The sequence below is a fragment of the Cicer arietinum genome, chromosome 4 (assembly GCF_000331145.2).
Source record: "Cicer arietinum cultivar CDC Frontier isolate Library 1 chromosome 4, Cicar.CDCFrontier_v2.0, whole genome shotgun sequence".
In the NCBI taxonomy this organism is placed as follows: Eukaryota; Viridiplantae; Streptophyta; class Magnoliopsida; order Fabales; family Fabaceae; genus Cicer; species Cicer arietinum.
This window is the reverse complement of record NC_021163.2, coordinates 14,950,308-14,977,678: the sequence shown is the minus strand read 5'-3', so window position 1 is coordinate 14,977,678 and position 27,371 is coordinate 14,950,308. Positions and strand designations below refer to the sequence as shown.

General features: G+C 28.5%; 3 protein-coding genes across 3 annotated transcripts; all 3 read left to right on the top strand.

Moving 5' to 3' along the window:
• Window positions 1–351: 351 nt before the first annotated feature.
• LOC101488968 (cysteine proteinase mucunain-like) lies at window positions 352–2,915 on the top strand. The gene is made up of 5 exons (XM_004496908.4): window positions 352–905; window positions 1,295–1,530; window positions 1,620–1,760; window positions 1,949–2,401; window positions 2,533–2,915. The coding sequence occupies exons 1-5, from the start codon at window positions 422–424 to the stop codon at window positions 2,635–2,637; spliced, it is 1,419 nt and encodes a 472-aa protein (XP_004496965.1). The 5' UTR covers window positions 352–421; the 3' UTR covers window positions 2,638–2,915.
• A 2,900-nt stretch (window positions 2,916–5,815) lies between these two features.
• On the top strand, window positions 5,816–11,876 carry LOC101488625 (phosphatidylinositol 3,4,5-trisphosphate 3-phosphatase and protein-tyrosine-phosphatase PTEN2A). The gene is made up of 13 exons (XM_004496907.4): window positions 5,816–5,956; window positions 6,711–7,245; window positions 7,793–7,894; window positions 7,992–8,048; window positions 8,658–8,723; window positions 9,083–9,259; window positions 9,373–9,459; window positions 9,560–9,624; window positions 9,698–9,774; window positions 10,343–10,389; window positions 10,529–10,659; window positions 10,745–10,814; window positions 11,154–11,876. Exons 2-13 carry the CDS (start codon window positions 6,796–6,798, stop codon window positions 11,691–11,693), a joined length of 1,869 nt encoding a protein of 622 aa, XP_004496964.1. The 5' UTR covers window positions 5,816–5,956; window positions 6,711–6,795; the 3' UTR covers window positions 11,694–11,876.
• Window positions 11,877–17,112: 5,236 nt separating this feature from the next.
• LOC101488300 (cyclin-D3-1) lies at window positions 17,113–19,956 on the top strand. Its single transcript, XM_004496906.4, has 4 exons — window positions 17,113–17,792; window positions 18,078–18,279; window positions 18,452–18,585; window positions 19,109–19,956. Exons 1-4 carry the CDS (start codon window positions 17,259–17,261, stop codon window positions 19,382–19,384), a joined length of 1,146 nt encoding a protein of 381 aa, XP_004496963.1. The 5' UTR covers window positions 17,113–17,258; the 3' UTR covers window positions 19,385–19,956.
• Window positions 19,957–27,371: the final 7,415 nt, after the last annotated feature.

Sequence of the window (27,371 nt, the reverse complement as noted above, 5' to 3'; positions counted from 1 at the left end):
ATTTAATAATTCAGTATTTTAATAGAATTATATTATCAAAATTTAATTATCTTCTTATTTTAAATCTCATTTTATTTTATATACTTCCACAAAAAATTGATTTAAAGAGAAAAAGTATTTTGTAAAAAAACAAAAAGCAAAATATAAACATTTAAGTTTATTTAGAGAAAAGAGAAGCTAATTATTTAGTGGTATGTTTATTGTGTGATCCTGGTGATAGCCAATTCAGTTGAGGTAACGAAAATCGAAAAATAAGAGCCAAAAATGCACCTTCCCTATTTTCAGCACATGTTGTTAACAATTTTAGATAACCTACATTGACTCCCAAAACGACTTCCTCTCCCTATTTAAACGCAATTTCCCTTCCATTTTCTCAGACCCATCAATTCACGTTCATTCTCTCTCTCTCTCTCCTTCAACCATGGGTCTCTTTCATAGATCGCACCTTTCCCTCGCCTTCATTCTTTCTCTCTCATTTTTGTCTCTTTCCTTTTCCCTCGACATGTCCATCATCGACTACGATGCTAAACTCGAGGCTGCCAAAACCGACATTCACCTCATGAAAATCTACGAATCGTGGTTGCTGAAACATGGGAAAGTTTACAATGCCTTGGGTGAGAAAGAACATAGATTTGAAATCTTTAAGGATAACCTGCAATTCATCCAAAACCATAATAACATGGAAAACCAAAGCTTTAAGTTGGGTCTTACAAAGTTCGCTGATCTTACCAATGAGGAGTATCGTTCCATGTTTTTGGGTACACGGAGTCGTAATTCCAAAGGGTTGCTTTCTGGCTCTAAGAAGAGTAATCGTTATGCTTTTCATGATACCGATGAATTGCCAGGTTCCGTTGATTGGAGGGAGAAAGGTGCTGTTACTCCTGTCAAAGATCAAGGCCAATGTGGTGAGTTTCTTTTAGGTTATTGGTTTACTCAAAAGTGTGACTTTTTGTTTTCCGTTTTATAAATATTTATTTTAGTCTTTATCTATTTAACTTCAAATTATTACGGGAACTAATTCCAATATAAATAAATTTTATTGTACACAATAATATATACTTTCAACGATATATAAGACTAATGAAAATAATTATATGAATTGAATTCTATTCTATTTTCAAAAGGACCACAAACATAACAATATTTGTAAGCAACAAATTATATGCTTCACTAAAAGGTTGTTTCAACCTTTATTTAATTGTTACTTGAATTTATATTGTGGTTTTGATGTTTTTTTTTTAATGTTATGACATGTGTGAGTATTGAATTTTGTCTTTGTGTTCTTTTTGTGAAGGGAGTTGTTGGGCATTCTCAACAGTTGGTGCTGTGGAAGGTATCAATCAAATTGTAACTGGGGATCTCATATCTCTATCAGAGCAAGAGTTGGTTGATTGTGACAAAGGTTTTAACATGGGATGCAATGGAGGTCTCATGGACCATGCTTTTGAATTTATAATGAAAAATGGTGGCATTGATACTGAAGAGGATTACCCTTATCGTGCTCGCGATAATACATGTGATTCAAACAAGGTATATGTGTGTGCATGTATGTCTTTTTTATGTCGTATCATAATGCTTTTGTATCAGTTAAGCTAACTATCTGATTTATGGTTTCTCAGAAAAATGCCCGGGTAGTCACCATTGATGGATATGAAGATGTTCCTGAAAACGATGAGAAGTCATTGATGAAGGCTGTTGCAAATCAACCCGTTAGCGTTGCCATTGAAGCTGGTGGCAGGGCATTTCAACTTTACCATTCAGTAATATACCTACCTATTTCTTAATCATCTAAAACTAATTTTCTTTGACTCATCTAATGCAAGAATAAATAAATCATATCACAATTTAGATTTTGTTAGTACATGATATATTTTCAATTTTATTTGTTTTGATAGTATAAGATTAAGTGGTTAACTGTTTAAATGTGTTGAATTGGATTTGAGTGCAGGGTGTTTTTACTGGCCTATGCGGAACAGAACTTGACCATGGTGTTGTGGCAGTTGGATATGGAACAGAGAACGGTACCGATTATTGGCTAGTGAGAAACTCATGGGGTCCATCATGGGGTGAGAATGGTTATATTAAGCTAGAGAGGAATTTGCTAACAAGCAAAACCGGTAAATGCGGTATTGCAATGGAGGCATCATATCCTATCAAGAAGGGTCAGAACCCTCCAAATCCTGGTCCTACCCCTCCATCACCTGTAAAACCTTCAACTGTATGTGATGATTACTACTCTTGCTCAGCTGGAACCACATGTTGTTGTCTTTTTGAGTATGGAAGCTATTGCTTTGCATGGGGATGTTGTCCCGTTGAGTCTGCAACTTGTTGCGACGACGGTTCCAGTTGTTGTCCTCCTGATTACCCCATCTGCGATGTTCACGCCGGAACATGCCGATTGGTAATTATCTCCTTTTTGCATCAGTCTAAAATGTGTTTTTGCTATGAATCATGAGTAACAAACAATCATTTTTTTTGTTTTGACTGTTTTTTTTGGTTTGTGGTTGATTTCGTTTTCTGTCTGTGTAACAGAGCAAAGACAATCCATTTGGAGTGAAAGCTTTGAGAAGGACACCTGCTACAACTACTTGGAGTTGGACACAGCGAAAAGCCGCAACGAAAGACAACTCCGAGTGAGAGATGAAGGTGGAATAATCACTGCTGGTTTAGGCACAACTTATAAAAAATCTTTGATGCATTAACAGTAGTTATGAGAGTGTTGGAGAGAATAAGAATTAATGTTAAATCATTTTCTCTGAGTAGTGGTTGATGTTGGTCTCTGTGATTACACAATCAAATAGAGCATTACAAGTCTTCATTTATTTTCAGACTTATTGCTGTAAATATCTCAAGCAGTATGCAATTCGGATATTGATGCTTTTCATGGATTGTATATATTTTCAAATTATTGATTCTCTGTGTTTCTTTAATTTCTATTTACAGTTATATGTTTTGCTATATTTATGAATGCCCGTCACTTACTCATTGATAAGTATTTTGCAGTTCTGATATTTTTGTTAAAAAAATCATCGAAGTATTTTCCAAGTATCAAGTTTTGTGTTTTTATTTATTATATTCTTTATTATATTCTTGGTAGGCTCACAAATGATTAGCCATAGTAAGTGGAGTATAAAATTAATTAACATGTACATTTGTCTTACTTTAACTTTTCTGTATCAGTGTGATCATTAAGGATGACTTGGAGCTCAAAGATGTCATCAATTGTATAATCTGTTATATAAAATTATTACGTACTTCCAAGTTTATTTGTTGAGTATTTTATTTGCTATTGATGTAGGCCACACGGCCAAAAGAAATATTGATATAATATAAATCCTATTCAAGTTTACACTTATTTAATGATACAAGTAGGAATGCAAATTCAGCACAGATTAGCTTGTCAATTTCTTCCCTAGCTAGCTTGCTCATTTGGCAAGTGTCGCCTTTCTATATGATTAAGAAAGGTGTTCAATCATTCAAGGATTTACAAGTTAACTACTTCCTGCAATTACAAATGTGCACAATGCATTTGCATTCTGAAGTATGAACATACAAGTAAATTCAGTTTTAAATTATCATGTTGTAAGTTGTAACCAGTAATTCTCATTTTGTTGGCGGAAGAAGATGAAGAAATCAAGGGAAGAGGAAATGTTAGGTTTAAAAGTTGAAAAATAAAATAAATGATAAAAATGATATTTTTTGTAACATCGTTATTTTGGTTCTTGTTTATCTTTCGGATGAATCAAAAGTAATTTGAAGTTTTTTGTTAAATCAAATACCAAAGTAACAACACTAAAGCTATATACATTTAAATATAAAAATAATTATTTATCTTAACTAATATTTCTTTTAGTTATAGACAAAATTATTTTAATATAATATTTCATAAGAATAAAGGGGAAGATAGAGAAGCTTCATTCTACAAAATCTGAGAAGGAAGAACAAATTTAATGTGCCTTTACATAGAAACTAAGAAGCAACTATGGAGGTATTGCATCTAAAAAAATTTGTAAAAAAGAAATAATCTAAAAATAATATTATTCGTGAATTGAGATACAATAAAGACAAACAAATGGATAAAAAATACTTAATTTTAGTATTCCCAATCTAATTTTTTTTTTTTTTAAAGAAACCGAAACGAAATATAGTCAAATATAAACATCACCTAAAGCACGAGATATTTTAAAAGCGTTGCAAAATTTATATTTTCAATCGATAAATATTATTTTAATATTCTTTAAAGACATGAGTTTAAATCCAACTAATAAGAGATTTAAAATCCAACTCATCTAAATCTTTAATTTATAAAAATTAAATAGCATTTCATTAATAATTTAAAATGAAAACTAATATAATATAAACAAATATTTTTAATATAACACTTACTTCATAAAGAATATGTTAGTACAATAAATATAAAAATTTTGTATTAAAAATTATATATTTTTCTTTCTGATCAATTGAACATTTTATTTTAAAAAATATAATTACTATTTTAAAAATACTTAATACGTGGGTTTTTATTTATTGAAATATCTTATTTATTGAAAAATTAATTAAAATGCTACACTTTTAAAAAAATATATTAAATTGTCCTACTTTCAAGAGGTAGCATTCCGAGAATACATCGAAGAATAGTTTTTATTTATTTATTTTTTACCAATGACAGGTAATATGTTTAATTTTATTTTTATTTTAACATCTGAATAATTACTAATTTAAAAATATTTAAATATTTAAAAAATCAAATTATATTAATAAAATTAAATAAATTTATGATGTTAATAACTCTCTCTTATTTTTACTCAGATCTAGTAAATAAAAAGAAAATATTAATGTAATAAAAAAAACAAAATTATAATAATAAAATCAAACAAAATATCAAAATTAAGGCACTTGAGTAGATGTAGCAAAATAAGTAACATGTTATATTATTTAAACAACTCACTACTATTTTTTCGTTAAATTAACACTTACTATTGTTTTGTCAACAACTCTTTCTTGTTTTTTCTTTGAATATAATAAATAATAATAATATATCTGCAGAGACACATTATTTATTTTTTATTATATTAACAACATTTTATTATTATTATTATTATTATTATTATTATTATTATTATTATGTTATTTTTTTATCTAAAAAATATTAGAAACATTTTATTTGTTTTGTCACTTACACTAAGTTTGATTTTAAATGTATTTTATTTGATTTTATTATTATTATTTTTATTACATTTGTAATATTTTATTATTTTTATTTTTTATTTATTAGATATGGGTAAAAATAAGAGAAAGTTGTTACAAAATAAAATTATATTGTTATTTTATCTGTAAAATATTATCAACACAAATTATTTGTTTTACCACATCTTATCAACTGCATTAATTTTGATATATTTTTTATTTTTTTTATTAATTTAATGTATTTTATTTAATTTTATTAATATAATTTTATTTTTTTTAAATATTTTAATTATTTTTTATTAATTAAATTAATATTTATACAAATATTAAAAAAAAAATAAACGTGACTTCTCAAAAGTGCAAGAAAAATAGAACAATTTAATATATATACTTTATTTCTTTTTTAAAGTGAGACATTTTAATTAATATTTTCTGAAGATAGTTAGATAAAAAACACCAAGTGCACATGTTAACATGCTCCATGTTTCAAATATCACAATCACAATTAGTATAGGAAGAAGACATGTGCGTACAGGCAGCAATAGGGTGCACCATATAACAGACAATAACCCTCCTTGGCTAGCGTCAACCGTAGGATCATGAATCCATGACATCAAACCCATCCTTCATTCATTTCATGTTAAACAGTAATCACTTTACAATATTCAACGACTCCGTTCTCATCGTTATCGAAATTCGAAACCCTAATCAGCTCCTTCACTTCCCTTCTCCATCAACTCTCTCTGCATCTCTTTCTCATTCCATTTTGGTAAGATCACCTCCCATCTTCAGATCTGTAATTACTTTTTTCTCCTTTTTCTCTCTCTTGCTTTCAATTTCATGTTTCATTAACATGCTGCGCGATTCCTATTCAAAATTGTGCTTAATAGTTCGGTTTTCTATGCTTCCATTCTGATTTTTTTTTTTATGGATTACTTTAAACGGAAGTTGAAACTCACCAGGTTCAGTTAACTGAAATCATTATCATGCAATGCTTTTAGCTACGATGCTTAATAAAGAGCCAACACCAATAAAAATGTTTTTTTTTTGGGCATATGAAATTGCAGTTAGGTTTTTCTACCCCTTAGAGTAAATCCTGCATTTTTTTTCACATCATTTTGTTTAAACTTTTTAAAAGCTGAATAGCTGAATAACAACTATTGTATGTTAATTAGTTGTGAATTGTAATTGTTTTAAGAATACAACAATCCAGTGTCTGCTTTAGGTAGATGAAATAATATGACTGTCTAGTGTCTGTTTATAATGAATGTTAATGTAAAATGTTTAGCAAGTTGTAACTAATGGCTACATAATAAGAGACAATGCGATCACAGTCACTAATGTAAATACGAGTAGTATAGATATAGAGACCTATTTTCTTTCTTCCATCGAGGAGATTTTTATGACTTATCTTTCAGTTGAGCATTTAAGATTGATCAAATAAAGTTTATGAAATGTAAAAACGAAATACTACGTGTATTTTTCACCATGTTTTCTAACTAACATTATGTTGATAATTGCAGCTTTAACCAGAAAGACGCATTAGGGCCAGGGCCACCTAATGATAGGATTTCCAACCTCTGCATAAGTTTGATACTTTTCAATTGAATGGATCCAGTGCCTGCTAATGTGTCTATTCCACCTCCTGTGAAAGTACCATCTACTGCACCTCATGCTAAAGAGGCTGATGGACAAGCTTCTGCTGCTGTAGCCTCTGGACAAGATAATTCTGGCCGTGAAGCACCATCTAGGCTATCTCCCACCGGCATATCTTCTTGGGCTAAAAATTTAAAACTTTCTCAATCATTTTCTGGATCCCAAGATGACCCGTCGAGTGGAAATGTTGGAAAATCAGCTTTTGCACGCATTACAAGTAATTTGGGATTGCGGTTGTCTCCAAAATCTCCTGCGGCAGATGACAATTCCAATGAACCAGCGGCACAATCTAATTTGTTTGGAAGTATTACGAAAGGTCTAGTTGACTCTTCAAAGAATGCGGTGAAAGCTGTGCAGGTTAAAGCACGGCATGTTGTTTCTCAAAATAAACGAAGATACCAGGTGTTGTTATTGTTCAAACAGATTTACTGTGTTTTTTCTTGTAAAGCTTATAGTGTCGTACTCTTACACATCTGAACAATATATTGTTTCTTCTATTGGATTGCTGCTCTTATCCCTGGTTTTATATTGCTTTCCCTTTTTGTACAGTAGTTTAAATTAAAGCTTATAGTTAGAGCCTATTCATGGATAATTTTGTAATGTAATAATTATCATAAGCTGTGTTTCTTCACCCGGTTCTCTAGATCATCCAATCTCATAGCTGGCAATGAATTTATAAGTCCCGAAATTTGAAAATATTTGCCTATTTCCTGTTTAGTATTCAAAATGCCACACAAGATTTGGTGTTCCATATGATGAACATTCTATCTGTAGCAGTTAAGAAAAGCTGTTAGAAATTTAGGATATAATTATTGTCGTGTCTTATTAATTGTGATAGATTGAGTTTGATTTTCATATATCTTTGTTCGTACTAAATTGTATGTTCTTTTCCTTTAGGAACTTTTGTCTAATATGTGCTGTTGTCCACTTTTGTAACCTCTTTTTTCAGGAAGGAGGTTTTGATTTAGATATGACATATATCACTGAAAACATTATTGCAATGGGGTTCCCTGCTGGTGACATGAGCTCTGGGTTTTTTGGTTATGTTGAAGTGAGTTTGTGAATTTTGGAAGCTTTTTGTTTTGCTGGTTGTTTTCATCTTTAACATCAGTGTTCTGACTTCTTTAGTTTCTATATATGCAATGAAGGGATTTTACAGAAATCATATGGAAGAAGTGATCAAGTTTTTTGAGACTCATCATAAGGTAGAAAGGCATGCTATGACATGTGAAGTTACAAGTTTTTCTGCCTTTGTCTTTTTATGTAGATTGTTTAAAATTGAAAGTCAACGTTGTATTTAATGGAATACTTTATTTCATTGGAATGTCTATGCCACAAAATATTTGAAACTGTTATCAACCTTGCAAGTGAATGCTGTCTATGGACATACAATCCCCCCTTTGCTTGACATATTCTGCCACAGCTTCTGAAAATATGATATGTACAGCTAACCTGTTTACTCTTACACATGTTTCAATTTCTTCCTTCCTCCCTTTTTGCCAGGCATATTCTTAGATACAATAAACAAAAGGAGATGTTGAACTGCAGAACTTATAAAAGTTTTCATGAGCTACTTTCATTTCCTTGCTTTCATTCTCATAAACTATTGTGTCACATGAGCACCTACTTCATATATTTTGTTATCCTGTGACTGTGCTTGCATATTTTGTAGTTTGATGACAGGTTGAATTGTGTGGGAGGCATCCTACATGGTGTTTCTTTTCCTACATTGCCGTAAACTTTGAACTTAATGAGTCTCTGTCATTGCCATTTTCTTGTCAGATTTTGCATTTTACTTGTTTTTTGATATGCAGGATAAATACAAAGTATACAATCTTTGTTCGGAGCGGCTGTATGATGCATCATTGTTTGAGGGGAAGGTGATTACTAATTCCATTTAAGTCTTAGAGAGGACAATTGAGCTAGAACCATTTAACCCTGTTGTAAATTTCTTTTTTATAACTATAAGAATCATTAATGTAAATTTATTTTTAATTAAAATAGATATACTACTCAAGTTTTAACCTTTAATTTTATAAATCTTATTCAGATTATGTATTCTTAAATTCACTGCCATTCATAAAATCTGTTGATAGTCTTGCTCATGATGCTAGATAGCCTATATTGCTCATGTCATGTTTCTGTTTAACTTGAATTTTATGTTTTTATTCCGTATTATATTTCAAAGGAATTTGTTTGAGCAGCTTCTTGTATCTGAAATATTAAATTCCGTCTTCAGGTGGCTAGCTTCCCATTTGATGATCATAACTGTCCACCAATTCAACTGGTTATATCATTTTGTCAAAGTGCTTACTCATGGTTGAAAGAAGACATTGAGAATGTGGTGGTTGTCCACTGCAAGGCTGGAATGGCCAGGACAGGGTTGATGATTTCTAGTCTTCTACTATTCTTGAAGGTTAATAGCTTCTAAGCACTTTCTTGAAAATATGACGAGTGTGCTTGATATTTTCCGTCTCTGTTTTGTTACATTGCTTAGTTGTTTTTAGATTTTGCTTAAATGTACTGCAGTTCTTCCCAACTGCTGAGGAGTCAATGGATTACTATAACCAGAAAAGATGTATCGATGGAAAAGGACTTGTTTTGCCTAGTCAGATTGTAAGTTTAGCTTTGTAATGTGTTATTAGTGCAAAAATTGGATTATGGAAATATTACTTACTATCGTATTGTCATATGTTTTATTTTTTTCTTTCTATAGAGGTATGTCAAATATTTTGAACGGATCTTGACTTACTTTAATGGCGAATGCCCACCTGCCCGCAGGTATGTACCATTGAAAACAAACAATACTTTGATACTTCTCTGTTTTCATGTGCTGACATCTTATTTTGTGCAGGTGCATGCTTAGAGGATTCCGGCTTCACCGATGCCCTTACTGGATCAGGCCCTCTATAACCGTCTCAGATCATAGTGGTGTGCCTTAAATTCTTGTACTAAAATTTGCCCTTCTGCTTACAGTCCACAACCAGTCTGTTAGTATATTTATAGTGTCGTTATTTCCAGTTAGAGCATTGAAAAGTATTATTGCTTTTGTTGACTAGTCTGCTGAAATGTACTTTTTTGATGGTTTTTTATCTTTCAATAAACAATTCATCTGTCCTCATTTCTATTATGGTCTGTGTTTATATTTTGTTTAGTTATATGCTCTGTACTCAGGTCTTTTAACCATATAATTTTTTTAACTACTAGCTATGAATCAACTCAGGCATATTTGTGTTGCTCTTTATGTTGTTTACTTCCTTCTTAGTCGGGGACAGAGTCCTGAGTGATAGAAAATCAGGGAGAGTTTCTACTATTGTGTTGTACTGTTATGTTTTACTGGTTATTAGTAGTGATAAGTTGATATATATTTTGTACGTGATATATTATGCTTATGTCAAGAGTTGACTCACAGCTGACCCTTTTGAAAGGGTTGGAGTGTGAGATCTTTGTCCGTGAGAGACTGCTCAATTTGCTATTGACTCTGTTTTCTAATGTGTAGGTGTGTTGTTCTCAACCAAAAAGCATCCAAGGACCAAGGATCTTTTGGTGAGTTTTGTTTATAATATGATGTCACTTTATCAAGTATTGATTGAATTGTTGTGCCAACGTGTGCCTTTTTTTCTTTCGATTTTTATTTTTTAAAAGGAGGGGATTTCTATGTGATATGGTCTCTCGTTATTTGCAGCCAGAAGATTTTTGGTTTTCTGCACCAAAGAAGGGAGTGATGGTCTTTGCTTTGCCTGGCGAGCCTGGTCTCACAGAGTTGGCTGGGGATTTCAAAATCCATTTTCATGACCGCCAAGGAGATTTTTACTGGTAATTAATTTTCTTCATCAATGTTCAATTGCCACTGTTGACTATCTCATGTTGAACTGAAATATCTCTCTTTTTTCTCTTTTAGTTGGTTAAACACAACCATGACAGAAAACAGGAAAGTTTTGAACACCGGTGATCTCGATGGCTTTGACAAGGTAAGTTGTTGTGGATCCTCAACAAGACTCTATTATCTCACAATTATTTTCTAGAGTGCTAGAGCAGTGGCAACTAGCCTTGTAACTCCAAGGGACTGTGTTCAAATTCTCTTGGGGACAGTTTGTATTGCCCAAGTGCTTTCCCCTCACCCACCCTATTAATAAATATCCCTCCCACTCCTCATTTTTAAAAAACAGTATAGAAATTTGGTGGTCTTATAGGCGTTATTAATGATTGAGAAAATGATCTAGTGGAGTGTTGTGTTTCTATTTTTGTCATCCAAAGTAATCAGGGTCTTTTAATTAAATGTATTATTAATTGGAATTGTCTTCTGGCAGAGAAAATTACCTTCTCCAGGATTCCAGGTTGAAGTTGTGCTGTTGGATAATAATGGCAATGTTGTAACTTCCAACCCTGAAATTACAAAGAAATCAGACGAGAGTTCAAGTACCAGTCCTGCTCCTGCCCCAGTTGAGGTGAACACCCCCACACCAAATGCAGACAAAGAGTCAGGGGATGGGGATCATGACAAAGATGACGTATTTTCAGATGGTGAGGCAGATAATCCTGCTTCTTCAACAAGCAAGCAAACGAAGGCCCCTTCTGAAGCAGTTAAAACAGTAGCAAGTGCCTCCAGAGAATCTGAGGCAAACAAAATTTCAAATCAAATCACAAATATAACGCATGCAACAGAACAAGTTTCTTTGGGTAGTAAGACCTCTATGCCAAGTCATAGTACCAGTGAGCCAAAAAGTGACGTTGGTGGAAGAACGGTGTCCAATCTCGACGAGCCCAGCTCAGAAAGTGAATTTAAGGCCATGGCTGCAGATGCTTCTGTTTTTACGTTCGGAGATGATGAAGACTATGAAAGTGATTGAGGTTCAAGAAGGATATCCTCTTCTATCTTTATACTTTGATATGTGTACATAATATTGCTTGCAACTTCGTATTTAACAATACCATGTTTATCCATTTGTTTGTTTATTTGTTGTAATGATAAATCTGGCGACCCTCACTGGCAATGCACTAATTGAAAATAAGATTGCACCAATTTTTGGGTATTGATTGGCCATGTAATGTTCCGTTGATTTGCTGTAGTACTTACAGCAAACGATCAGACTATAGATATGGTTATTCACTCATCTGAAAAATTGGTAAATCATCATTGGTCAATTTTTTTTTTCCAAAGATCGTTCATCATTTCATTTCATGTTGTAACAAAATATTAAAAAAAGTGCATATATTTGGATCAAAAGGACTATATATATATGTTTTGTTTTTTTGTTTATATACTTTTTTGAGTGAGAAAGTACATTAAAATATTAATGTGTTTGTTTATTCACTACTAGAAGCACAGGGAATGATGAACTGCATGCTGTCTATACATCAGGAAAAAAATCGGTATTTTAGATTTGAAAAATTACGAATATATACGATTGTTTGTGTTGCATGTTTTCCAAAATTAATTTTAAAAATCTTCCCACACTGGTTTCTAAGTTGAGGGCTCAACGTATAATATCTTACGACGTAGCTTCCCATATATAATATTTCTCTATTTCCTTTTTCTTCGATTCTCTTCCCTCTTCCTCCTCTTCTATGATTACTATCTACGCTGGAAACTTTGAAGTATTGTTCAAAAGCAAAAATAATGCATCCATCATTCAAACCTCGTGTAGCAAATTTTGTTGTTGTTGCAGGTGAAACACAACCAAACGACAGAGAACCAACACTCTAAAATGTGACGCACGTGAGTGCCACCGTAATTTCCATCGCCATGAACCTGAAGAACCGCCGCCACACATGTAATCGAGTATCACCGCCACCAACTACTTCCCTGTTTTGACTCTGTAAAAACTTTTTACACCGATAGGAATTTATATTGCTCTATTTCTTTATGAGTGTAATTATGCAAGTTTGTTTTATAGATGTCTGATAGGTATATAAATTAATTTAAAAGCGTTTGCCTCTTTTAAAAGAGTGTATTTTGAAGATAAAATACAAAATTTTAAATCAAGGAAAATAAATATGAACGACTGTTAATTTTTTTATAAATAATAATTCTAATTTTAACTATTGGATCTTTTTATAATTGATGTTTTATTCTCTAAAATATACACCTTTGATTAAATGAAACAAAGAATAATAATAAAATAAATAAATAAATAAAATAGTACAAAGAAAAAGGAAAGTCTTAAAAGTTATGTGCACGCCAGTGACTCCAAAGGGAAATGTACCCTTAACAAAGGCGATGTTGTCTATGTTGGTTGGGTTATTAGTGGAACTGAACCACCTTCACTCTTGGCACACCTTTTTAGTGTTTGGTGCCTTCCCTTCCTTTTTATCATAGTACATTTTTTTATTTTAACCTTACATTCATAATTTGACAAATAATTTTTCAATCAACCTATCATCTTTTTATATGTACCATCAACGTTGAGGTCTTAGCATAAGTGGTTACTGCACTAGATATTTGATATTTGAGTATTGTAAAATCTGAAGTACTGAGTTATATTTGTACTCATTTTTTTTTTATCTTTAACTGTGTGCGTGTGGGTGCAACTTAATTTTTTTTTTTAATTGTACAAAATATATATTTTTTTAAATTACAAAGCATTGCTAATACAACAAAAAATATCTCCAATACAAAGTGGATCATCATCAAAGCTAACTAAACATGCAAATACTTTATAGTTTTGATGGGTAATGTCATGTCCTTTTTATACTAAATTATTTTATCTTTTAAATATTGATACCCAATAAAACTTAAATATACTAAAGAATTTACCTTATAAAAAACAAACTACAATAGCTAAAGCATTTCCAAAATATATAGAATGAGATGAGACGCATATGAAATAAGGCTAGTTGTACTTAATAATTAATATAATTCAATGATTTGTTCAAGCACCTCATACTCTGTTACCAATTCCATTTTTGGTAAAAAAAAAATTGAATATCTAAACCAAACTGGATTTTAAAACTAAATGAGTACCGTTTTAGTCTTTTTTTTATTTTAGTAAATAAAGACACTCGGAAATGCACAATTAAAGAACACAAGTTGAAATTGTCTCTAACAGGAACAAGACAAGTTTTATAAATTCGTTCGTTAAAATGTAGTGAATGTACTACAGTACATTTTTTAAATACGCTCTTGTTTTTTTGGATTCTCTGCTTGCATGCTAGTGCCTATTTATTTATTAATTATTTCTTTTAAATCATCAATTGTCGATCTGCATTCGGCAGACAATACAGCCAGGAATCATAAATATGGATATAAGACGTGCCAATTTCCATGTGGTCAAGCACATTCTCTTAAATTTTTTATCAATTATTTTACAGAATAATAAGAATAATTAACAAAAAAAATTAACTCCTACGGTAGAAGTAATACACAATAATAGTCATATAAAGGTTAACCAACTTTTCAGTAATACTTTTTTTACTTCTTACGATAGAAGTGTTTTCTTTTAGGTGATGGATCACATTCATTAAAATGGTCATATAAATATGATGAATTAATATTCAAATAATTATTAAGAGATTTATTTATATTTTTTATATTTGGTATGTTTTAAATATAATTTTTTATAAAAAAATTATGAGAAAATAAAAAGAAAATATAATTAATCAATGATTACATGATAAAAAGAAGAATATTTGAGCATATATATCATGAAATGATTTTGTAATAGTCTACTCAACCGTGATTTTGTAAAAAATTTAAAATATAAATTTTACCAAAATCTTGGTGGCATGTCAGAATTTTTATTAAATAACCACAAATTCAAACACACAAATTAAATATTGAGAAAAAATTAACCCTTATATGAGTCCTCCTTTCTCGATTTGGATTATACTTTTGTTTCTTATGAAATTTGAATTATACTGGGTCCAACAAAAAAACTATTCAAAGATAATTTATTCCTTAATCATTTATTCAAAAAATAATCTTAATCATAAATCAGTATTAACAGAACCAGTCTATTTTGACTTGGATATGAGAAGAAAAAAATCAGACCTTTCGTCCAAAATAATCAACAAATCATAAACAATCTTATCACATTTAATTACTATTTTTAAATATAAGCAATTTTTCAAATTATCAGACATATTATTTTTTACCCAAAGGATAGAGTAATATTTACTTAAGTTGTTACGGTACACAAAATAAAATTATTAATTTATACTAACTTTAGTTTTTAATTACTATAAATTATTTTTATTTGAAAGAAGAGGGATTAATGTCAATAATTTTTTTATTATTGATAAATGTTAATAATTAATTAGAGGTAAATTTTAATATGAACTATACTTTATCGTTTGTTAATTTTTAAAAATATTTAAAATTTCAATATTCTCGGATGTTACATTTTTAAAATGAATATTTTTCATAATTGTCAACTTAAACAATATTGATTTGATTAAAAAAAAATATTATGCATGAAATCGACAAAACTTCGGTCATATTTTTATTTTTATTTTATGATTAAGAGAATTATAAACTATTATTTGTATTAAATTTTTATTAAATATTGATTAACAATAAATCACCTATAAAAATGGTACATCAAATAATTTATATTAATTAATTTTTCATAGTATTTAAAATACATTTAAGTCTTAACTAACCAATCAAATTATCTTTACAACATATTATTATACAATATTTTATAATCATTATAAATTAATTAAATAAATCACTAATTGTGTCGTAGATAAAATACTAGTAATATTTATTTGACAAAACGTTTTAAAAAAAATATTGGTGCTTGAAAATTTTTGGTAAAGCTTTTCTTGATATAAACTAAAAAAAAAAGTAAACGAATGAAAATGTGTGAATTAAATTGTAAATTGAAAGGTGGTAAAAGAAAGGTTGTTTTCATGGGTCCAGCTTGATATGCGTGCCGTTAGATTTATGCAATTCTGCCCGCCAACTAAACATAAACACCGAAAGCGCAAAGAAACAATTCAAAATATAAAGAATTACAGAAACAACACTATACTATATCTATTTATTACTCCCTCAGTTCTTAATTGAATAAAATGTATTTTTTAACCTTCAAATTTTATAATTCAATTATTTTGATTTTTTAATTTTTAAATTCCAATTTTAACCCATTTTATAAATAGCTGACTCTTTTTATTTTGATTTAGTCAACTCAATTGTTTTTTTAATAAAATTTTCTGCTAGTTTTTTCATTATTATTTTTTTATAAATTACCAACTCATTTTTTTGAAATTGGTGTTTTTTTATTTTTTTTTTAAATTACTAGTTTCTGATTATTAATTAAAATAACCATAATATAAAATAGAGAGTTAAAAGTATGTTTTTATTTTTTAAAAATTATTATAATATATTGTATACATCTATTTATTTTTTCAAAAATGTACAAAGAATCACGATAATTTTTAAAGATAAAATTCTATTTTTAATCATCTTATTTTATTTTGTGTATATTTTAGTTAATCATCAAAGCTAACAATTGTTTTAAAAATTATTAAAAAAATGAGCAGTGATTTTTTTAAAAATAAGTCTAAGTAATAATTTAAAAAAAAAGCAACATCAGTATTGACCAAATTAAAATTAAGAGAGTAATTTATTTGTAAAAGACATTAAAGTCAAAAGATTAAAATTATAATTTTTAAACTATAAAAGGTTGAATTCGTTAGATTTTGAGCAGTGGAGATCAAAAATATATTTTAATTTTATTGATCATAAACTCTTATTGAGAAATTTTTTCTCTCTAAATGAAAGAAATAGTATAATTTGTCAAATTATCTGTTAAATATTATTGAATTCATAATTATTATTAATATAAAAAATTAAATAAAATAACTAAAAAATAGTTAATATTATGTTGAAAATTAAAAAATTATATTAATTTTAATTACTTTTATACAAATGTGACATCATCGATTATATTATTGTAATTTTACAAGAACTATTTTGACAAAAAGACCGTCACAATATACCCTAAAAGCCAAATATTCATATTTTCTTTTCTATAATAAAAATTTTGTAGGTAAGATGATGATATTTCTTGTCTCCTTCCAATAACATCGAAGATTAAATATAGAATCTATTAAATCCAATGTGCGTGTTTTCCTCTTGGACGAAAAGATTGAAATTATATAATTTTGATATTTAGTATTCATATTAATGGTTGATATTTGATATTGATTCATATAAATATATAAAGACAAGCGTGACACCCACTCAGCTGAAAATCATCACTCTCCTACTTCTACTTCTACTTCTACTTCTACTACTCTACTTTTCTTTCTTCTCTGCTTTCACTTCCTCTCTCTTCTTTACATCTTCACACACAAACACATAGAAGAAAAAAAAGAAAGAAAGAAAGAGAGAAATGGGTGTGAGAGTGGTTTGTGTTTTCTTTTTATAATGAACAAAGGACCACACACCTTCTTCTTCACTGAAGAAGATGGCTATCCATCAACAACATAATCAAAACGTTTCATCTCTTCTTGATTCTCTTTACTGTGATGAAGAAAAATGGGAAGATGAAGATAATGATAATGAAGAACAAAGTGATGTAACAACAACAACAACAACAAACATTGCTGTTGTTCACTTGAACTCTACTTCTCTGTTTCCTCTGCTTTTCTTGGAACAACACTTGTTTTTTCAAGATGAAGAACTTAACTCTCTTTTCACCAAAGAGAAAACTCAACAACAATCTTATGAGGATCTGATGAAAAATGTGGATTTTGACTCAACAAAATCACTTATTTCTCAGCCTCGTCGTGAAGCTGTTCAATGGATTCTTAAAGTCAATGCTCATTATGGATTCTCTGCTCTTACTGCAACACTTGCTGTTACTTATTTTGATAAGTTCCTTTTGAGTTTCCATTTTCAAAAAGAGAAGCCATGGATGATTCAGCTTGTTGCTGTTACTTGTATCTCTTTAGCTGCTAAAGTTGAAGAAACTCAAGTTCCTCTTCTTTTAGACCTTCAAGTATGTTCTAACCTCAAAACAAAACTAAAAATAATTTTTTTTCACCTCTGTTAGTTTCACTTATGTTTTTTTCAATTACACTCAAATAATTTATAGTTTATGTAAATCGAACTCAGATAACATACGTGAACTTAATTTACCACTTACATAGAAGTGAACAAATAAGTTCACTTATGGTACCTATTTGAGTGTATTTAAAAACAATTAAAGTGTAACCATAAAAATTATTGTTTACTTTTTTTCGTTAGATATTTTATGTATGGTTTGTGATTTTATATTTTTTAGGTGCAAGACACTAAATATGTGTTTGAGGCAAAGACTATTCAAAGAATGGAGCTTTTGATTCTTTCAACATTGAAATGGAAGATGCATCCAGTGACACCACTTTCTTTTCTAGATCACATTATAAGAAGGCTTGGATTGAAAACAAATCTTCACTGGGAATTTCTAAGGCGATGTGAGAATCTTATTTTATCTCTACTTTTAGGTAAGCATCAAGTTCTCTGTAGTACTCTTTCAGTTACATAGCATTGTTATTATTTATTAATTATTATTATGTACTAATTGAAAAAACAACTTTACCTGTTTTTTTATAAGTACAATAGAACACATTATAATAAAGGTACAATATTGATTTGTATGTGTTTTGTTGGGTCTAGATTCAAGATTTGTTGGTTGTCTTCCTTCTGTTTTGGCCACTGCTACAATGCTGCATGTTATAGACCAGATTGAACAGAGTGATGATGGTTTGGACTACAAAAATCAGCTTCTTGGTGTTCTCAAAATCAACAAGGTTAGTAATATCTGTCTTAATGTTTTTGTTTTCAATTTTAAAGTAGAAGTACTTCATATTTTATGTTTATTTTTATTTATTTAATTTAATAGTACTATTCTCTCTCTTACTTTTTTAATTTTTATATTTTTGGTTTAGTTTTATATATATAAAAAAATCAATAAATTTTGTTACTTTTTATTTAATTAATAATATTTTTCTTATAAACTATTTAATAATTCATTTAACTTATTTTTGTTTCTTTGTAATAATAACTAAGAATAATTTAAACAAACATTAATTAAAGTTTATTTTGAATTTAAAAAACGAAAATAAAAAAACAGTTTTTTGATTGTTATGAAATGACATTTAATAAAGAACAGAGTATAGTCCTATATTATTTATTATACTTCATGGGACCATATGAGTATATATGTGTGTACTATGAGCATCTTAGATTAAAAATAAATAAATAAATAAATGCTGACAATGTGATTAATGAAGATGATAAGCACATGATTTGATAGTAGTTTTGTTTTTACAGGAGAAAGTAGATGAATGTTATAATGAGATTATCCAAGTAACAAATTGCAACAACCTTAGTAGTACTAAACGAAAGTATGATGAAATCCCTGATAGCCCAAGTGGCGTAATTGATGCTGTTTTTAGCTCTGATGGTTCCAACGATTCATGGTCAGTGGGGTCATCACTCTATTCAACCTCAGAGCCTTTGTTAAAGAAGACCAAAACTCAAGGACAAAACATGAATTTGTCACCTCTTAATAGTGTCATTGTTGGAATTCTTGCCACCTCTCCTTAATACCCTCTCAATTTTCTATGTCCTTCTAAAAAAAACAAATAACCATAAAAAAAAAATCCAAAAAATGGATTCGGCTCCTCTTCAGTCATTTTTCTTTTTGTATTTATGCATTTGGAATGACCACTAATGTCTTCAAATGTGTGAATGCAGAATCCTTTGATTGTAGTTAATCCGAATTCCAAAAAGATATATTATCTACTATGGTTATTAATTTTTCCATTCCATGCATGTTGCTACTAAACTCTAGTTAGTTTAGTGTTGCCTTCCTTTCTATTCTATCTCTTCATTTCCAACAATGTCCTAAAGTTCATTTACATGAATCTCTTGAAGAGGCACAACACAAGGCAAGATGATTTACATGATGAAAGGGGAATGGTTATTTCTGATGGAAGAGGAAAGGACAAAGTTGGCAATGAAGATTAATATTACTATGTCTAAGAGGAAGCAAGCACCTATGATATGTTTTCAATTGAGACACTTTCTTAATATTCAATGGATCTCTTTTAGACCATACCAAATTTGGACATATTTATATCATATTTCTATAATAAATTGGGAATAATTTTTGTTCATATGTGTATATGTTTTTATTCATCTCTTCCTAGTTTCTTGTTTGTTTGAATATTTTTGATGGTTGAACATAGAGATGTGAGACCTAAATGGTCCACCAAAAACTTTTGAACATTTATTTTTTCTATATCATATAATTTTATTTAGAAGTAGTAAAAAAACAAGTGAGACAGAACAACTAAAGAAAGGTTATTTGGACAGGTTAAGAAGAGTTTTGTTTGCATATGAAGGGAGAAGTAGTTTGTCGGGTAGTGGAGTTTTTTGTGTGTTGATTGGGGGAATGAGTCTTTTGACCTCGATTGTAACAAGTGCCAACGCAACACATTACAAAACTTGGTCGTATAATAATATTCAATTCACCTTAATTCTCTACATAACCTATTCACTGAAAAAACCAGCTACTATTGCTGTTTGGATTGTAGGTTTTGTTTTGTTGCCTCTATCTATGAGCCACCCTCATTCATTAGTCTTTTACTAATAACTGTTTTGGATTCTTAGGAGGGTGTCAACAACACAATACAATAGCATGCTTTGTACGGTACTACTACTTTATTATACTTTGTACTATCTTGTTTGTAGCATATAGTTGCATTAGCTTGTCATTAATTATCAGAAGATTAGCACTAATTAAACATATCGTACACTAAACCTTTTACTTAGATGGAGTAGGAGTACTAGTCTTGTGTAATGTTAATAGCAGACCCTTCCTTCCACAAAATTTACTGTAGTAAGGATGAATATACTATTAGTCTAAAAACGAGAATATTATTTTGACAGAATATGGGTTTAGTTAGGTTTATTCGAATAAATTTACTATTATATTAAATATACACAATAACATTTGTAAGATTTTGTATGTGGTGTCAATTATGGAAATATAATAATTTAATATTACAGTAAATTTTTCGTAATTACAGAGTATAAGAGTATATTGATTAGACTTTAATTATGATTTTATATTTTTAAATTTATTGTTCAATTTATTATTAATAAATATACTCAAATATAAATTATTTTATATTTAATTTATTTTTAATTAAAATCAGTTTTTGTTGCAACATAACCAAAAAAAACTCACTAAGTGATGTACAAAATCATGTTGGGAAACCTAAAGATCTCTTTCACTATTACTACTACTATGTTTCATATCCAAAATCATGTTGGAAAACTTGTAATTTAAACATTAATTTATTTTGTTTATTATAATTATTATACATTTTGAATTCAATAGTTTGTCTAACATTTGTAATTATATTGTAAAAAGAGTCATATTATTACTCTCCTTCCTAAAATGATAGTCGTATTTTACCACTGCACACGCATTAAAATATATATATATATATATATAAATAAATAAAAGAAAAATGTGATTTTAGTGTATAAATCTTATTAACTATTGATGTATTTCAAATGCTAACTTATAAATAGTGCAAATTGTATTAATTAGATAGTTTAATTTTTTAAAATAATTAAAATTATATTAAAAACTAAAAAAACTATTATTTTTTGAATAATTTATTTTATAATTATTGTAATACTTATTATGAGATAAAGGAAGTAGAAAACACACTACTAATGGTTTCCAAACATTTATTAGTTGTCATACTTTATGAGAGTTGAATTATCAATTAGTACTCTTATTGCACAACAACTTAGCGGTCAAGACAAGGTGACAATTAAATAATCATGCTTAATAGTTCTATTAATGACAAGGAGAGAGGACATAAAACCGAAGAAAGTGGGGAAACATTTTAACAACAAAATTCAAATGAGTGGGATACATAACATTAACTTTTCAATGCTTATGCAACCATTGTTTTGGAGTACTTATTAGTTGGATTAGACTAACTATGATTAAGTGCACACTCTTTTTAAAGAAACAAAGAACAAGACCCATGTGGATAACATTCCGTAGACTTTCCCTTTCTCTAAATTGTGTTGAGATTTGTTTTTCTTTTTGTTTTTCTTCCTACCCCTTTTTCTTTTATTGTGCAAAGATTCATGATGATCATTCTAGTGGATTCACTATAGTGCATGCTTCACCTTTTGGTTTTTTACTTTGCTTTTTTTTTTTTTTATGGTCTTTGTTCTAGTGTGAAAAAAAATAAAATTAAAGTTCATTCTACTTTTTTCACGTGAATACACAATTTCTATAAAGATAATGTATCCAATTAAATACATTGTGTGTTAGCAAAATGGATTAAGAATTGTATATCTTGGTTTGGTATTTTTAGAATTAGAAAAAGTTTTTCTTGGAGGAGTTATAAAGCATAACAAATGCCATATTTGTTTGTTTTTATTAAGTGAAGTGCGGGTAATAACATAAGAAATGAAGAAAAAAACAAATAACACAAGAAATGAAGAAAAAAAAACAAAAGGAGTAAGTAGAACCAAAATGCTTTTGGTTTTGTGGTGGCTTTGACAAAATACCCATCTAATCATAAATTATGATATAATGCATAAAGGCAAGGAATTTTATTATGGGGGACAAAATCTGATTTTGTAGGAAGATTGTCCTTGGTTCTATTAATATTTTTCTCCACTTTTAAGTTTGGTAGATTATAGATAGTACCATATGGATTCAAAGGATCACGACTTCACGAATCAGACAAAGAAATTAAAACTATATAGGGAAAATTGATTTTCAAAATATTAAGGAGGACCAAAGCTTATTAGATTAGTAATCTATGCCCCCACACCAATAATTGTAGAATAATAGTACGATGCATTGGGGCTTGGTTTGATGATTTTAGTTTTTCTTTTCCTAGTCCCATCTACTATTTTGAATTACTTTGAGTGTGTTTAGTTCTACCGAAAACAAAAATTAATTTTATTCTTTTGCTTTTTTTTATTTAAAAAAAACTATTTTCCTTAAAATTGAGTGTATATTTATATAAAATTGATTTTAAAAATGATTAAATATATCAAAATTAATTATATCAAAATTAATTATCTTTTATAAAAATTAAATCAAACATACACTTAATGAATTTATATTAATTAAATATTATTTTTATTATTGATTATAAATACTGTTTGACAAAAATGTGTCCTTAAATATAAGTACTTTTTTTAATTTATTAAATGTATTTATTTATACTGTTAATTCATTTTGAAATATGGATAATCAAATTTAACACATTTCAATATAATTTTTTTTTTAAGAACATTAATACATAAAATAAATAGATGAATTTTTTTAACAATAATAGAAAACAATAAATATTTATAATAGAAGACGGAAAAGATACTTATATGATGGAGGTAGTGTATATATTAATTAAAAAAGCAGCAATGTAATTTATCTCAAGTCTTTTCTTGCTTACAGCTGTAAAGTTTAAAAGAACAATAAAAAGAGGACCATATATTTGTGTGGACCCCTCGATCTCCTTTCTCTCTCTGATTTGAGCATGACAATTGACAAAGGTTTTTGTAGAGTAAATAAATGGAAACAAACTGCTTAGTGCTTAGGCTGCATAAACATAGTACTCTTAAATCTATGCTTCCTTCATCACAGAATAAAGCATACAATAAAATTGCCTCTTCATAGCTGCAGCCGTATCTACTTCTGCTCATATATATTCTCACTCTCAAAATGCTCAAATCAATTTACTTTGGATGTTGTTCAACATAATGAATTCTGTATTTAAAATTCATTTTAATTTAAAATTTATAACTTTTATATTTAAATTAAATTAATTTTTACTTAAACATAAATCAATTTAAATTGAAATCTCTAAAAGTCAATTTTAATATCACACGCTAAAAAAGGCATGTTACATCCACATTAGATATAGGCTTAACTAAGTAGTTAGAGTTATTATTGATATTAATATTAATCTTCATCACTTCACCACCACAGTTACCGGAAGTGGAACCTCCTTGCCACCATACACACCAATTTTAAGAAGAGATATCTTAAGTCTTAATTTTCATCGTGCTAGAACCACTCACAAAAATAAACTTACTATTTGTGGAGGTCAAGATCTTAATGAAACATACAATAAATGGCTTTTTGTTTAAAGTTCCAGTCGAGACAAAGTACAAAATTTTGCTTCTCGAGACAATATTTAAAAGCAACATCCTCCATTCATCAAAATTGTCTGTCTTTCGTTTTTTGGGGATACAAATCTAAACCCAAACAATAAAAACTTCATCCGTCCTACAATAGATATTACATTTAAAAAATATTACAATTATATCATCTAATTAATATTATATATATAACTCTTAAATTATCATTTTCTGTTTTAAAATTATGTTTAATAAAAATAATTAAAATCATCATTTGATTTTTTACATTTTTCAAAACATGTGTTTTTCAACCAGGGCAGATGAAGCATGGAAAAATTAGACCATTCAGAGACAGACAATTAGGACAGGCAGAGTTAATCCACTCTATAATAAGGTAATCTGTCGCATCACAATGCTACAATTATGCCTTTTATCTACAAAATCAACTAACTTCTTTTTTTTTTTTTTTTTTTAATACGATAGGGTTATTAAAATTATCCTACTTCTTGTAATGTTTAAAAGTTTTAAAAATTACGGCGTTTTAACGTGATTTTTACGACACCACCATAATTCTATATATAAGTTAAAAAAATGAAGTCAACATTTTAAAGTATTTAAATTCTTCTACAATTTGAAGAAAAGTTTAGACATTCATGTCTTTACCTACTTCACAATTGAAATTCTTTCCCCCTTGATCTTTTTGTCATTAGAAATCATTTTCTTCATGCATCAACTCCCAAATTATTTGTGTGTTTGATTTCGTGGCATTCAAAATTGAATTTATATGAATGATTTTTGTAAATATTAAATCAAATGTAAATAATTTATGTACGTTAGTGGAAAAAAACAAATACAAATTTGTTTGTAATTATTTATTAAACTTTAAAATATTATCTATTTTGAATTAAGACACAACATAAAATAAATATAAAAAAATTGAATCCGTTGCATTATTTTATAGTTTTTTTTTTCAATCAACATTGTTTTATAGTTAATTATGAGATACTTGACAAACTTCAACATCAATAATGTAATGTAAAAAAGGAACATGTAAACAACCGTGGTGTTCTTATGGTAAGTTTTATTATTAAGAGGAGGTCAAATATGCCATTTTTATTTTATCTGAAAAAAGTTTTTCTATACAAATTATGATTCTTTCCATTTGACACGACAAATAATTATTCAAGTTGATGTAAAGCTGCTTCTTCAAGTATAGACAAATTTACATCCTATTATGTTCTCAACAAAGGTGTTTATTTGTGCATACAAACTCTGAAGGAACTATATATCCAAGAGTGATATATGGTCCCAGATTAATACCAATAGGATTTCAAGAAAATTGATGCATCACTGTTCTGAATGGCCCCAATGAATCAGAAATGGAGGCCCCAAAAAACTGTCAACTAGCATTTCCACACCCAATGCGTGAAACAAATTATTACTATCATATATAATATAACGTTTCTTTTTATAAAAAATGTTATATTTTTTTTGATAAATGTTACGGTTCATATTTGTTACTAGCAATAGGCATCCAATGTGTTTCTAAGAATGGATCCATAACCGAAGTGGCCACCATCTACCAAAGCAGGGACAAAAATGCCAACACTAGAAACACAATTAGATTTGGCTATGTTGTGCTGAAGTTGTACGATAAAATTTATGAACACGTACATCTATATAAATGTCTACCAACACTATATGACTTAGACCCAAAGTGCAAACATTTCTTTTTCTAACCACCATATGTTTTGAATTAATTATTATCTACACCGGCATGCATCTTTAACACGTGAATTTGATTTTTTTTTTTTTTTAACTAGGATGGAAAAATTTCTTGTGAAGTGTGAATTTACCATTGTTTAGCAAAATTAAGGTTAAACAATATAAAAGTGAGATAATCTACAAATTTAATGTCTTAAAATTTTGAATTAAAACGTAATATTCAACAAACTCTTATCTTAAATGTGTAAAATCACAATTTTGTTGTTAATACCATTACTCTAATCATTATATATTTAATAAAATAAAGAGAAAGAGTATTTCTTTTAACAATGTCTAAAAGTACTTTTTATCAATATTATCCAAGTAATATTCATTATATCAAAGTTACTTCCATGATATTCTTAAATATAAATAATTCACTCAATACTAATTTAAAATAATTTTTAAAATAGATTGAAAAAACAATAAATAGGAGTATTAGAAAAGACTCTAGTTAGAACATATATACTAAAAATATTTTAATAATTTTCTTTGAACATCCGACTAAGTCAAATGGTAATTACGAACCCAACTTTAGATTTAATTATGTGCGAGTCCAATTAAGATGGACCTAAATGAAACATGATTCGGTTTACCCGACAGACAAAAAATAAAAATTTATCTTCAAAAAAAATGTCCAGGTAATAAGTTATGATTTATTTTAATAATTTCTTTTTGACCGAATGATTTATTTTAATATAAGCCACGTTTTTTCTAATCAATTAAAATTTTAATATATTATTATAAGATAAGAGTAATAATATAACACTTAAATTTTGAGTGTATATTCAAATAAATAATTAAAATGCAAGTTCAAAAAGTTAAAGATTAATTGTAGTTTGCATTTTCATATTTTTACCAATTCACTAAATTAGTTCATTAAATTGATTTCTCCATTTTAAAAATATGACAGTTTTTGTTATTCTTTTAAATTTTTTAATTAAAAAATTATAATTTGACATATTTAAAATGATGTGACATACGATCTCATGATATAAAAACATTAAGATACATTAATTATTTATATGTTATTAATTAAATTTAAAAAATAAATAATTTTAAAAGTTGAAGTGAAGTATTTAAATTTTTATTACAATTTCATAATTATTAATCACTTAACATCATCATATCATATATCTAATCGTTTAAAATATGTTACGTCATTGTTTTTTAATTAAAAAATTCGAGAGATGGACAAAAGATATTTGATTTTATAATAGGAGAATTAATTTTGCAAATTTGGTAAAAATAAGAAGAACAAAATTATAAATAAACCAAAAATTAAAAAAATATATGTACAAAAAAACTTTTACATTTAAACACATCATTTTCTCTATATTTTTCTTTCCATCATAATCACCAACATATATATTGACCACCCTCTCTTCCTATCTCTCACAAATTATAGAATGGGTGTAAACCAAAACCTTTTCATATACAAAATGTTGATCAAACCTAAAAAGGGTGGGAAAAGGAAATATTTCAATAATTTAAAGAGTAAAATAAATTTATATATTTTTATTTGTTAGACATAGAGCAAGTTGACTAATCTAATTACCAATTAATCCAAATCTATCCCTCATGTGACCAAAACTCATCTTTTTATTTTTTCAAATGACCAATTACGTACGACTCTAAA

What these genes read in the sequence shown, in the direction of transcription:
- LOC101488968 (XM_004496908.4), top strand. Translation starts at nt 422, where the DNA reads ATGGGTCTCTTTCATAGATCGCACCTTTCCCTCGCCTTCATTCTTTCT. An exon ending in ATACATGTGATTCAAACAAG is followed by an intron (nt 1,531 to 1,619) that starts GTATATGTGTGT and finishes ATGGTTTCTCAG; the next exon opens with AAAAATGCCCGGGTAGTCAC. An exon ending in ACGCCGGAACATGCCGATTG is followed by an intron (nt 2,402 to 2,532) that starts GTAATTATCTCC and finishes TCTGTGTAACAG; the next exon opens with AGCAAAGACAATCCATTTGG.
- LOC101488625 (XM_004496907.4), top strand. Translation starts at nt 6,796, where the DNA reads ATGGATCCAGTGCCTGCTAATGTGTCTATTCCACCTCCTGTGAAAGTA. An exon ending in GGTTTTTTGGTTATGTTGAA is followed by an intron (nt 7,895 to 7,991) that starts GTGAGTTTGTGA and finishes TATGCAATGAAG; the next exon opens with GGATTTTACAGAAATCATAT. An exon ending in CGCCAAGGAGATTTTTACTG is followed by an intron (nt 10,660 to 10,744) that starts GTAATTAATTTT and finishes TTTCTCTTTTAG; the next exon opens with TTGGTTAAACACAACCATGA.
- LOC101488300 (XM_004496906.4), top strand. Translation starts at nt 17,259, where the DNA reads ATGGCTATCCATCAACAACATAATCAAAACGTTTCATCTCTTCTTGAT. An exon ending in TATTTTATCTCTACTTTTAG is followed by an intron (nt 18,280 to 18,451) that starts GTAAGCATCAAG and finishes TGTTGGGTCTAG; the next exon opens with ATTCAAGATTTGTTGGTTGT. An exon ending in GTGTTCTCAAAATCAACAAG is followed by an intron (nt 18,586 to 19,108) that starts GTTAGTAATATC and finishes TTGTTTTTACAG; the next exon opens with GAGAAAGTAGATGAATGTTA.